Source organism: Vicugna pacos, chromosome 14 (genome assembly GCF_048564905.1).
Source record: "Vicugna pacos chromosome 14, VicPac4, whole genome shotgun sequence".
Classification (NCBI taxonomy): Eukaryota; Metazoa; Chordata; class Mammalia; order Artiodactyla; family Camelidae; genus Vicugna; species Vicugna pacos.
In genome coordinates this window covers 212,619-225,724 of record NC_133000.1, presented here as the reverse complement: position 1 = coordinate 225,724, position 13,106 = coordinate 212,619, and the positions used below count along the sequence as shown (strand labels likewise).

The following is a 13,106-nucleotide window of genomic DNA, read 5'->3' as shown; positions in this document are numbered from 1 at the left end:
CTCAATCTCTAGGAGCCATTCTTGTTGCTGTAGAGTCCCCTAGAGATGAAGGAAAGAGCCACCCCACTCCCAGTGGACTGACTCCAATCATTTTTCCTTCTCTTTTCCTGACCCATTAACAGAGAAAAACTCCCAAGTCTATGGCCTAAGCAGATATCCAATGGGGAATGATATGCCAGTTTCCCTTCTTGTGGATCAAGAGTTACATATGAATTAAAAGTAAAAGTTGGCAGGTCTACTTACCCTGCTTCATAAGATGCTAGGCCCTCTTTGACTAGCTGGTCATTAATACTAGTAGGCATTGTTCCAGGAGCACCAAGAGAATCAAAAAGCTCAACCAAGAGCACATTATCTTTCAGAATTTCTGCAAAACCATTAAGACTAATTTGAGGAAAGAAATAAATATGTTGCAAAATATACTAAATGAAGCAATTTTTGAAAACCTGAAAACTTAATTTCCTTCATTTTGCACACATAAGGTTTCTTTCTCAATAATATCAGTCTCTCTCCAGGGGTAAAAGTAGCATTTTTCAGACATAAAAGAACTGGCAATGTTAATAAAACTTCCATTTTAGGTTACTGTGTACTATTCTATAATGAACCAAAAGTAGCTTAAAGCTTTTAGATTCAGAAGAATATGAAGTGACATATATTTATTAAAGCAGCATTCTACTGTGCTTTTAAGTTGTTTTATTAGATTCTACCAAGTTCCTGAGGACAAAAGAAATGAATGAAAGTTAATTCAGGCCAGTGCTTGTCTGCAAAGTTTCAAAGCTTTTATAAGAATGGCACAAAGCTTACAACAACAAAAACTCAATCCAGAACACTAACTGCAATTTTTTCCTATCCTTTTGTTTTTAGGACAAAACATCTAGCTTTTAACTTCTTTTAGAAAACAAATTGGTTACTTGTTTATTAGGTCTATTTCTTAGACTAAACTGGGAGTTAGTTGAGGGTAGATTTTACATCTCGTGTTTACGTATTTCTGGTTCGCAGCATAGAGAGTCTGCAACACGCACTTGAATAAATGATAGAGGAATTTCTCTAGGAAACATGCAGTTCTATGCGCTGAGATCAGTTTATGCTTACACTTCTATGCAATAGTAGCTGGCAGCTGCTAAGAGAATGATGACTCCAAATAAAAACACAAATTACTACCAGCAGTAACATTCTATATTACGTAGTTATAAGAATACATGTTAGAAAGCTTTTTTCCAAGAGCTGAAAAATCATCACTGACTACTTTTCAATGGACCAGATACACTATCTAGAAACAAAAGGCCAAGCAACTCACCTGGGGCCTCAAGAAACTCACCTCCTCACTTCCTATCTCTTGCGTTCGTCTAGCATTTGATTCCGCACTTCCCAGGTAAAAGCCTTTATTACAACGGGGCCAACTTGCCCTGTGTCCTGTACCTGCTCATCTTCCCTACTCTGCTCCTAACTGAAACTTACACAGCTCCTGCTTTTATAAGGTAACACAGTAAACTAACGGGAGGCTCCCATTCTGGTCTGTGGGAGCCACTTTATGATAAACACCTTCAACTCTCAATCTCTTCACTGGGCAGGTTAATGGGGAAAGATGCTTTAGGTCGAGTGGGGCTTTTTGGCATTCCTTAAATCAAACTATATAGCTTAAGATACACCACAACTAGTGTTTAGGTATTTGGTGTAACAAGTAACTGAGAATGAAAAAGGGGGTCATGAAAGAAACCCAGGAGTCAGGTCTTCATGGGTTAACCCTGAAGGAGATATTTAAGGGAGAAGCTAAAAACAACAGAATAAAGTACCAACAGGAAAGCTGGGAAGCAGAATTAAAGCATGTTAAAATCAGCTCAAATTCAGTGGAGGTTACTCAGGAACAAGAGGCCCTTAATTTACCATTCATATCAGAGAAGCCAGACATAAAACTTCTACAGACTAAGGATACAGTTTCTATAATCACACTCTTCTTCAACAGATCTACTACTTCAGAATAATGTCTTGTATTAAAGTAAGTCAGCACAGACAGGCAATCAGCTTTCGGATTACGTGGCCTTGATTGATGGACCTCTGAGCTTTAATACCCTCACACTGTCAAACAGGCTAACAATCTCACGATGTTTGAGTTTGTTCAATGATAGTATGATGAAAATGAAAAAATGGATATGGTAAAAAGTGCCCTTGGAAGTCCATGATCAGCCCTAAGTGAACATGGTCTGGTGTATTCTGCACTAGTACTTGTTAACACCAACACAGCCAAGGTTGGTCCCAGCTTTGGAAAAGATCAAAACTCCAGATAGTAACAGATTCTGAACCACCTCTCGCCCAATCCAAATCCCTGTGGCATGACATGTTTCAGAACTCTTCAAATTGAGAAAAGCTACACAAAATATACCTCATATACTTCTTACTTTGTAAAACCCACAGCAGAGTCTGAGGCAGCAGCTCACAAACAAACATGACTATCCTGAAGTGGAATACATGACTATTTGCAGCACAGGAGATAATTACTATATATATACAATTGTATCTTTATGTAAACTCATCAGCTTTTGCCATTAAACTTTTGATTTTCAAAACTTGTTGGATTTCAAAATTGTGGGCTCGTGTTCAGCCTGTGTGTCTCAGACCCAAACTGTTCCAAAAAACGGAGTAACTTTTTTCAAAATATCCCAAGAGCCTACAGTTAAATTCACTCAAGTCAAACAAAACTAAAACCAACAAAAACTATTTATTAGTTATATCCCACCTCCCCTCACTTTCTTGCAGATTAAATCTTAGCATCCACCACCCCAAGATGAGAGACAAGAGACCTGGCAAAAGAGCAAAGAAAAGAGAAGAGAATTCCTGGCTTCAGGGCTCTCAAGAGGCCATGTTGAGGGTGACTTGATCTTTAACAGTATTTTTTGCCTCGTGTGCTGATTTTAGACTCTAGAGCCTGCAGAAGATATTATTCCACTGTCTCCAATTCTTATTAAGTGTTCTCTCTCGCTATTCATACTGATGACACATGAAATTATTATAAGATCTGGCAAATGTTATATCATAATGTTAGTCTTACTTAAAATTATGATCACATAGCAACAAAAAAATGGAAATAGCTTACTAATGACTGAACATGTCATAAACTTATCTTGAGTTTTTTCTTCAAATTTTTCTTTAGCTTTTTTTGACCACTGCATTGTCCTTTTACATGGTTCAATATAGGCCAGCTTACATTTAATTGCCTGTGTCAAATAAAATTGCACCTTTAAGAAAGTAATTTAAATTTATATTTACTTTAGAATTAAAGTGTTACATGTGCACAAAACTAAACTTCATGTTTGAATTTAATACAAATTTGGAAAACAAATAAATGTCCAAAGATGTCTCTAACAGTATTTATAAATGCAAACAGCTGGAATTGACAGACTATTGGATTAAGAGATACAAACTATTATGTATAAAATAAGTTACAAAGATATACTGCACAGCACAGGGAATATAGCTAATATTTTATAATGACTATAAACGGAGTATAACTTTTAAAAATTGTGAATCACTATATATTGTACACTTGTGACATATAATATTTTACATCAACTATACTTCAATTAAAAAAATAAAATACCCAATAACCTATTTAAAAAAAACCCTAAAAATCTGGAGGGAGGGTATAGCTCAGTGGTAGAGTGCATGCTTAGCATGGATGAGGTCCTCAGTTCAATCCCCAATACCTCTGTTAAAATAAGTAAGTAAATAAATAAATCTAATTACCCTCCTGCCACAAAAAAACCCCAAATCAAAAATGAAACAAAAAAAGCAGTATTTTGTTGAATGAATTTTTGAACATTCAGATACTGGAATAATAAGCATTCACTGAAAGAATTACAGATACTATGATATATTTTTATATGAAAAAGCAGGTTATAAAACTGTACAGTGTACTCCCATAATCTTGAAAAAACACAGAAGATGCATCTTAGAAGCACACACAACAAAAATATTGAATAATTCTAAGTGATGCCCCCCTCATTTTACTCATCTGTATTTTCAAGTTTCTCTGGTAACATTTTGCCCATTTTTAAATAAAAAATACTGCTTAATAACAATTCAAATACTAGGAGTGTATGAATTAGGAAAGAAGCCTCCTTAACCTTACTTATCTCTAGGGAGCAGGATTCTAAGATAAAGTTTTATATTTATTCTTTCAGACTTGTCTCTCTCTCTTGCACACATTATATATACTTAAACATAAATGGGATCATAGTAAAAGCATTTCTGTAATGAGTTCGTTTCATATAATATATCACAGTCTTACCACATTGTTCACGTATTTCAAAATAACATTAAAAGCTGTGGACCAGTAAGTACCTTATAAAGGCACAAATATACATATACACATATGTTTATAATTAATGCTTATTTGCTAAGATATATATATTATTTAAAAAATAGTAACTACAGAAACTCTTTTCCATAGTCCATGTATCAGACAATATTTACAGACAAAAATTATAGTTAAAAGAATATTTCTATGGTGAAAATGACTTCTAAAACTACTTTAATCTTTGTACTAATACTCTAACCTTATGATTCACAATAAGATGATTACCTTCTCTGCAGGATGCAGAAACTCATCCTTTATTTTACGCATTTCTTTAAGCGTTACTTTTGCTGTATTGCCAAAGTCCACGTATTTAACTTCAACTTCACGATGTCCAGGCAATCCTTCAAAAATTATGAAATTGGAAATCACAAACTTGAAAAAAGAATTACATAGCAAAATTTACATTCATCTACAGCCAACTATATTAGAATACTTTTATGTTCAACATACAAACTTAACTGTTTCTTTTTAATGGGAAAAATATTTCTAAGATTTCTAACATAACTTAACACAATCAACTACAATGCATAGTTGTTGAGCCTTGATGAATGAGAAGCTAACAATTTAAATATCTCAAAGGACAACCAAAATCAGGATAACAAAACAGCCATCAAATGCTAGGTGTTATGGCCTAAAAGTCAAGAATTGGGTTTGAAGTTAGACACTTAAATGCCATGTGACTGAGCAAGCTAATCTGTCTCTCTCAGGTATCACCCTGAGCATGTTACTTTTTCTCTCTAAGCCTCACTATTTCATCTGTAAAGTGGTGTACCAATAGAATCAAATCTTAAGACTTTTTGTTTTTGAGAATTCACCAATTTAAAATACTCTGCAAAGCACCAAGCACAAAATAAGCACTTATTGTTTGTTAGTCAACACAAACAAGGAAGACAAACAAGGCAAATAATAATCAAGCTACAGATTCACTCACATAACAATATCTTAACTGTGAAAGTAAAAAAAAATTATTTAGGGGAAAAAGGAGCAGAGATAGACTTCCTTGTCAATCTAGTTTTCATATTTTACAGGATACCAAATAAACCTCTGGAAGGTTCAAACACACCAAAGCTTGAATAAAGATCTATCACAAACTGACCTTTTTTATAAACACTCAAAATATACATTTAGCCCCTCTAAGTACATGTATGTTCAGTGCTACAAAATTTGTTGCCATCACTTTCAAATTAAAAAACTAATACAGTACATATAATTTCAAAATGGGAAAAAGTCCAGACATCCTCTGCTCCGTGGCAGAAGTGAAAGCAGGTGGAACAACACTGGTATGACTCGAGATGGCATTTAAGACTTAAGCCTTACGGTGGAGTGTATCTGCAGCACTTGAGAAGACGTGTGTTACTCTGTCAGGTTAAAAGATGAGGGGACCTCCCCCCATTTCCTCTGGAACCCTCAGGCAAGGAGGTTATTCTCAACTGTACCAATGCCATTAGTCTTACCATGCCTCAAGTCTCTGAATGGAGATGCAGTTTTAAACAAAACAAACAAACAGATGGATATGGGATGGAATTTAGAGAACATATTTTACCCAAGTTATTAATCACGTGTGAGAGTAGAGTCAGGAGACATGGAAGGTCTCGAAATTTACCTTCCACGTATTCTCTCTGAGGAAAATGCTCCACTAGGTATGAGTGTAAACTGAAAAGGTAAATGGGATCTGAAAACAAGGGGTCCAACACAGGAAAACAAGTGAAATAAATTCCTAGAATAACAAGAGTGTAGCAAGCCTAGAGGCCAAGCAGTCTAACTGGAGGAGATGACAGAATCAAACCAACATTATCTGAAAAATCTAATCATGTGGAAAAGTGTTTTAAACTATTAGGAAAATGTAGCCATAAATTAAAAGAAAATAAAGTGAACAACTGATGCAGTTATTAACTCAGAAGTAAGCAAAGTATAATTTATAGAGTAGCAGTGAAAATATCTGCATGGAATACAAATTTAACTAAAAAATTGTGATACTAACTGCGGGAGGGAGAAAGGGGACAAAGAGCTGTAAGAGATCTAATACCTCTGTAACATGAGAACAGGTAATACCTAAGACTGAAGTATCCACAAAGTACTACTTATTGTTTAGAAGACAACACAGGTAAACAAAGGAAACAGCTGAAATAATTAAGAGTATTTGCTTTTTAGGAGGAGAATGGAGTATGTGTGAGTCATTCAACACCATTTAACTTTCTAAATAAGGCAAATATTAGAAAACAAGAAAATGGTTAAGTCCTATTCACATCAAATGAAACCGAAGGAGCCAGAGATTCACCTACCAACATGACCATCAACTTTCTAAACTGGATGACAGAACAAAACCGTAGGGTCAAATAATATCATCCCCATGATTTAATCTGTACCAACTCAAATGGATCCGTTTCTTAAAAAAAAATTGTATTTATTTGTTTATTCCTTTATTTATTTTTTACTTAAAAATTTTTAATTGAAGTATAGTTGATTACAATGTTGTGCTAGTTTCAGGTGTACAGCAAAGTGATTCAGTTATACATATACACATATATTCTTTTTTGGATTCTTTTCCACTATAGGTGATCACAAGATATTGAATATAGTTCCCTATGCTATACAGTAGGTCCTTATTGCTTATCTATTTTATCTGTAGTAGTGTGGACATGTTAATCCCAAATGCCTAATTTAGCCCTCCTCCCATCCTTTCCCCTTTGGTAAGCATAGTTTTATGTCTGTCAGTCTATTTCTGGTTTGTTGGTAAGTTCATTAAATGGTATCAATTTTTAAGTATAACATTTCCCTGTAAAAACAGTGTGCAATTTCCTACCAATAACTTTTGCTCGGTACCAAACTCCATCTTCAAACTTAGCTACACAGGCTTGATCTTGAACTGGACAGAGGATTTCCAGATTCTCCCCATCTTCACTTTTATAGAATTCCTCAATTGTCCTTAATATAAATAAAAAATCCAGGCTCTCTATCTAAGAAATAAAGGGATTAAAGTGCTGTAGTTTCATAGAAACTCAAAATTTAAATGTTGCATGTATTATAGATATTGCTCACAAAATTATGAAGTATTAGAATTGAATTAGAGATAAATTATTACATAATTTATATCTGAAATATTTTATTACAGAAGTAGTATATAAAATAAACATATATAGAGAAAAAAATTTTTTTTAAAAATCACATTCCTCCAGATATCTTAACTGTATATCCATCCAGATCTTTTTCTAAACACACTTTCCATACATTTGTTTTTACAAAGTAAGACCATATCATACATACAATTTGATAATCTGCATTCTTCTATCAATTCTCACTTTTTCTATTTCAGTAAGTATTCCTACTAGTACTTTTAGACTATATTAGATTTCCCTAATTGACCAAACCCAGTATCCAATCTGTCTCAGTAAGCTTTTTAATTAAGTGTAGTGTTCTTTTTCAAATGATCCTGTCTTGTTAAAGAGAGTATTTTCCTGCAGAATGCCCCATCTTCTGGATTTCCGTGGTTAGTCCTCATCCTGTTACTTAGCTTGTTCCTCCAGTGAGTAGGGTCCATCCCCTGAACTTCCCAAAAGCTGACAGTTCTATCTACAGGTTTGACAGATTCAAGCCAAACCTTTCTGGCTAAAATATATCATAGTATACTCAAGTTGCAACGCCTCAAAAGACCTAACATTACTGACACTATTAATATGTTAAGATTCACCTAACCACACATCAAGAGGCAGGAGCAAACCAAGCGACCCTCAGTGGATGGATGGACTAATAAAATGTGGTCCACAACGAAAGATTAGTCAGCCTTAAAAAGTAAATCCCGTCACCGCTACAACACGGATGAACCTTCAGGGCACTACGCTACGTGAAATAAGACAGTGACAAAAGAACAAGCACAGGTATCCCCTGCTACCTCAAGTAGAGTGTTCCCACGAAGCCTTTTGTCAGCCAAAACGGAGTAACGCAAAGCAGCTCACTTTTTTCATAACAGCAAAATCCTCTTCAGCTTTCTCTCAGTTAATGAAAACAGATACTAACATAGGTCTTCCAGAAAAGCAGAGCTGATGTAAAGTGAACTTTCAAAAAACGGGGGATAGCTGTACTGTATGATTGCACTTATATGAAATATTTAAATAGTCAAATTCATAGAAAAAGAAAGGGGAACTGTGATGGTCAGTGGCTGAGAATGAAATAGGGATTTGTTATTCAAGGGGTACTGAGTTTCAGTTTTGCAAGATAAAAAAGTTCAAGAGAGCTGTTTGTTGCACAACAATGTGACTATAGTTAATACTACTAAACTGTACACCTAAAAATGTGTTCAGATGGTAAATTTTCTATGTGAAGGACTGACACCCTTTCTTTCAAGATCAGTAACAAGGTAAAGGTGTACGCTTTTGCCACTGCTATTTAATATACTACTTTAAGTTCCAGCCAGAGTAATTAGGCAAGAAAAAGATACAAAAGCCGTCCAAATTGACAGGAAGTAGTAAAATAATCTCTTTTTTACAAATGACATGATCTTATAGGTAGAAAATCCTACAGATTCCACAAAAATAATAGAAGGTCTAATAAATGAATTCAGGAAAGATACAGGATACAAAGTCAACACACAAAGAATCAGATGCTTTTCTATACACTAACAATGAACAGTCTGTGGAAATTAAGAAAACAATTCATTTACAATAGAATTGAAAAGAATACACTTAATAAGAAATATAACCAAGGAGGCAAAAGACTTGTACACTACACAACACTGCTGAAATTAAAGAAGACAAAATAAATGGAAAGGTCTCTCACATTCATGAATTGAAGACTTAACACTGTTGAGCTGTCAATACTATCCAGTGCAATCTACAATTCAAAGCCACCCTTATCAAAATCCCAATGATGACTCATGCGGAATACAAACACCCATCCTAAAAGTGACATGGAATCTCAAGGGAACCCAACCTTCCAAAACAATCCCGAAAAAGAACAACAAAGTTGGAGAGCTTACACATCCTGATTTCAAAACTTGCTACAAAGCCACAGTAATGAAAATAGTGCTCTACTGCCACAAGGACAGACAGACAGAGAGCCCAGAATTAAACTTTCACATCATATGGTCAGCTGAGTTTTGACAAAAGTGCCAAGACCATTCAATGGAGAAAAGACCATCTTTTCAACAAATGGTACTGGGAAAACTGGAATTCATATGGGAAAGAATGAAATTGGATCCTTCCCTTACATTATACAAAAATTAGCTCAAAATGACTCAAAGACCTATATGTAAGAGCTAAAACTATAAAACTCTTAGAAGGAAACATATGGCGGGAAAAGCTTCATGATGTTAGATTTGGCAATGATTTCTTAGATATGACACCAAAACAGAGGAAACAAAGAAAAAAAATAGATAAAACAGTCTTTATCAATTAAAAACTTTTTTTGGATCAAAAAATGCTATCAAGAGAGTGAAAAGGCAAGACACACAATGAGAGAAAATTCCAGAAAATAATGTATCTGATAAAGGATTAATATCCATAATGTATAAAGAACTCCTACAACCCAACAACAACAAAATAAATAATCCAATTCAAATGGGCAAAGGACCGGAATAGATATTTCTCCAGAGAAAACATACAAACAGTGAACTAATAAGCAAAAGAAAAGATGTGCTCCACAATACTAGCTACTAGGAAACCACAAATCAAATCCAAAATGAGATCACTTCACCCCCTCAAACTTGGTGTTACTAGAAAAAGGAAAATAAGTGTTGCTGAGGATGTGGAGAAACTGGAAGCCTTGGGCACTACACTGCTGGTGGTGACAGACGCACACATTCTTAATGGCATTGAAGTGTACACTTAATTGTTAAAATGGTAAATTTTTTGTTATATATGTTTTACCTCGATTTAAATAAAAGACACTAAAAAAATCAACAAAAGAAATACACAAGTCCTCTTAGTGACAAACAAAACTTCACCACTCATCTAGGGAACCAGTACAGTGTGGGGCAGTGCTTCTGATGACAGGCTCTACATGAGCCCAGTTCAATCCTGGCCCTACTCTTTCGCAGCTGTGTAACCTCAGGCAAGTCGCTTCACCCTTCTGGTTACAGTCTCCACATCTAAATGAAGATAACAGTAACTTTCTCATAGGACTGTTGTAAGATCCATGAGTTAATTCATACAAAGCACTGACACAAAGATCTCAGTAAGGATGAACCTTACTGCTGATAGCTATCTAAAACAAACTCATCAGTCACACATCCAAAAAGTAGTATGAAATGCCTTTAATCTGAATCTATTTTGGTGTTCAAATTCAGAATATTACTTGGTAATATTAAGTATATTCCTGTGTTTGCATGATCAGAAACAGACTTTATCATTTTATTTTGAACTGTCAGCTCCATGTGCTCTCCTGGTTTCTAGATTTTAGAAGAGAAACATCCATACATTAGGCATCCTTCACTGTCCTTTCCCTCCACACTTCACTAACTTGTACGATGAAGATTTCTTTCAACTTACTATGAATCACATGAATTTCTTGTTTAAAGTTGCAGCTACTAAGAAACTTAAATTTACTGAAGTTTGACAGTGGTTTGCTTGCTCTAAAATTCATACTGGGCATCATTTCCACTATATATTTCTACTTAAAATTTGAAAAAAATACTTTCTTCTTAAAGGGCCACTATATACTTACCAGCTGAAGATAGAAATCAGTAGGACTATTTATATGACAAACCATAACTGAAACATCTGTCATTTCTTTAGGCAAAACAGGTGGATGATAGTGTAAAGTCATATTTTTTTCAGAGTGACTTCTTGGTGACTGTGACCTAAACCTAGTTAAAAGCATAATTAAAAGCATAAGCAAGAGCCATTTTCTTAAAGTTTCTCTTTTCTCAGTGAACTGATCTGAAGAGAGGACTTACACATATACTGATTTATCTATCAAGAGTCTTTTTCCAATTTCTCTCTTCTAACTTGTGACATTTCTTGGTATTGTTTCCAATTATCAAAACAGGTTATAAAGAGATTCTCAAAACTCAATAATTAACCTTCAGTTTGTGTTGGAACATTTCTGAGTTGGGGCTGTATGTTCAAAGCTTCTACTCTCCTGGCTGACTTCTTAACCACTGTCTATGGTGGCGCTCAGAAAGGCCAGCTGAAGGGTCTCTGTGGCTCCTCCCAGCTCAGATACTCCAAACTTTTATTTTTCCTGAATGGAATCTACCCGAGTCACCTCCAGAGTCATGCAACTGCTCAGGACAGAAAGTTGGTGTCTTCCACTACCTCTGCAGTTACTTAGTCATCTTAATCTGTTCATCAGAGATGAGAAAGGAAAAGAAATTTATTCTAGATTCCTGTATTAAATGTTCAGTGGTGATCATGATCTTACTCCAAAGGTAAGAAATTTTAAGTCAGGAACTGTTAAACTATTATTCCTGAAACCCTACTGGAGCCTCCTGTGAAGTTAGCAAGTCTAAAAAAATGTTCAGTATCTACAAATCGTTTCTATTTTGAGCTACCTTAATTTCTCTATTTCCTTAAATCAAATGATCTGAATGTAACTTTTTCACAGACAATCGAACTTAGAAAACTCTTGATAGCAGTATTTTTAACCTCTTAGGGTAAGTTACAGTTCATTTTAGAACCCACAGTTTCTCAAGGTAAAATCTCTTATTCTAATTTATACCTATGATCTTGAAAATATTTAAGCTGTAATGTTACCTACCTTGCTAGTTCCATAAAAACTAAGGCATCTCTAAGAGACACTGGCATATCACTGCTTATTTTATTTGTTGGTGGTTTCTGTAGATCTACAATGAGCACACCATCTTCTTTTTTAAAAACTTTCATTAAAACAGCCTTCTTATTTACCATTTTCAAAAATTCTACTTTAGCTTCTTCTCCCCAGCCTTCATTCTGTGGAAAAAGTAAATTTCCAATGTATTTAGTAATTACAGTTAGCTCTAATGGTATAATACTACAGATTAAGCTTTATACCAGCCAAAGTCTGCAAATTTGAGCGAAGGCATGAATCAACCATAGATATTTAAGAAGCAGCTAGGGCCACAAACCCTATAAAGGACAATCTTTATGTATGCACAATGTATGGACCATACTGATTTTATAAACATGGTCTCAAGGTGACCATAAGCTGCTTCCCTTTAGGACTTAGTTTTCCTTCTGAATATTAATATGAAGATAATAAAGATTTAAAAATAAAACAAGCAATATATATGAATTTTACACATAAACGATGAAATCCAAAAGGTAATTTTGAAAGCATAATAGAAGCCATGTAACACATTTAAGATACTTATAATCATCATCAGTTACTAGCAACAGATGAGGCATATCCTACTTAAACAATAAGGAAAAACACTCACCTGCTGAAAAAAATTTTTTCCAGTTGATCTTTGAAACTTTAAGTACCCATACCTAAAGTAAATTTCAAGAGCCAAAACTACTCATTCCTTTAAAATAAAACATCTTCCTAAAGATTTTATGAGAACAGAAGTAAAGCCTACCCAGAACAGAAAGCACAAAAACATATACAAGATAAAATTAAAGTCAAAACAATTTTACCATTCTGAGGAAACACAAGTGCTAATATTTTTGTGTGTTTCTTTTTACTTTCTTATTCATTTGTTCACTCTTTCCAATATTTGCTGAATGTTTCTTATGTGCTCAGTGATTTGCTAAGTGCTGGAGTACAGTGATAAACAAAGGCACACACTTTATAATGATATAATTGCTTAACATACATTTTTACGCACAATTTCTGTCTCCTA

General features: G+C 34.6%; 1 protein-coding gene across 3 annotated transcripts in view; it reads right to left on the bottom strand.

Moving 5' to 3' along the window:
- The window catches only part of RNF17 (ring finger protein 17), an 88,945-nt gene that overhangs the window by 45,686 nt on the left and 30,153 nt on the right, over positions 1-13,106 (bottom strand). For all 3 annotated transcript variants that reach the window (XM_072975913.1, XM_072975914.1, XM_072975915.1), the window contains 6 exons: positions 12,044-12,234; positions 11,009-11,150; positions 7,155-7,308; positions 4,577-4,692; positions 3,089-3,209; positions 244-364 (listed from right to left, as the gene is read on the bottom strand). In XM_072975913.1, the coding sequence (XP_072832014.1) occupies positions 244-364; positions 3,089-3,209; positions 4,577-4,692; positions 7,155-7,308; positions 11,009-11,150; positions 12,044-12,234 (845 nt within the window). The remainder of the gene's footprint in view (positions 1-243; positions 365-3,088; positions 3,210-4,576; positions 4,693-7,154; positions 7,309-11,008; positions 11,151-12,043; positions 12,235-13,106) is intronic.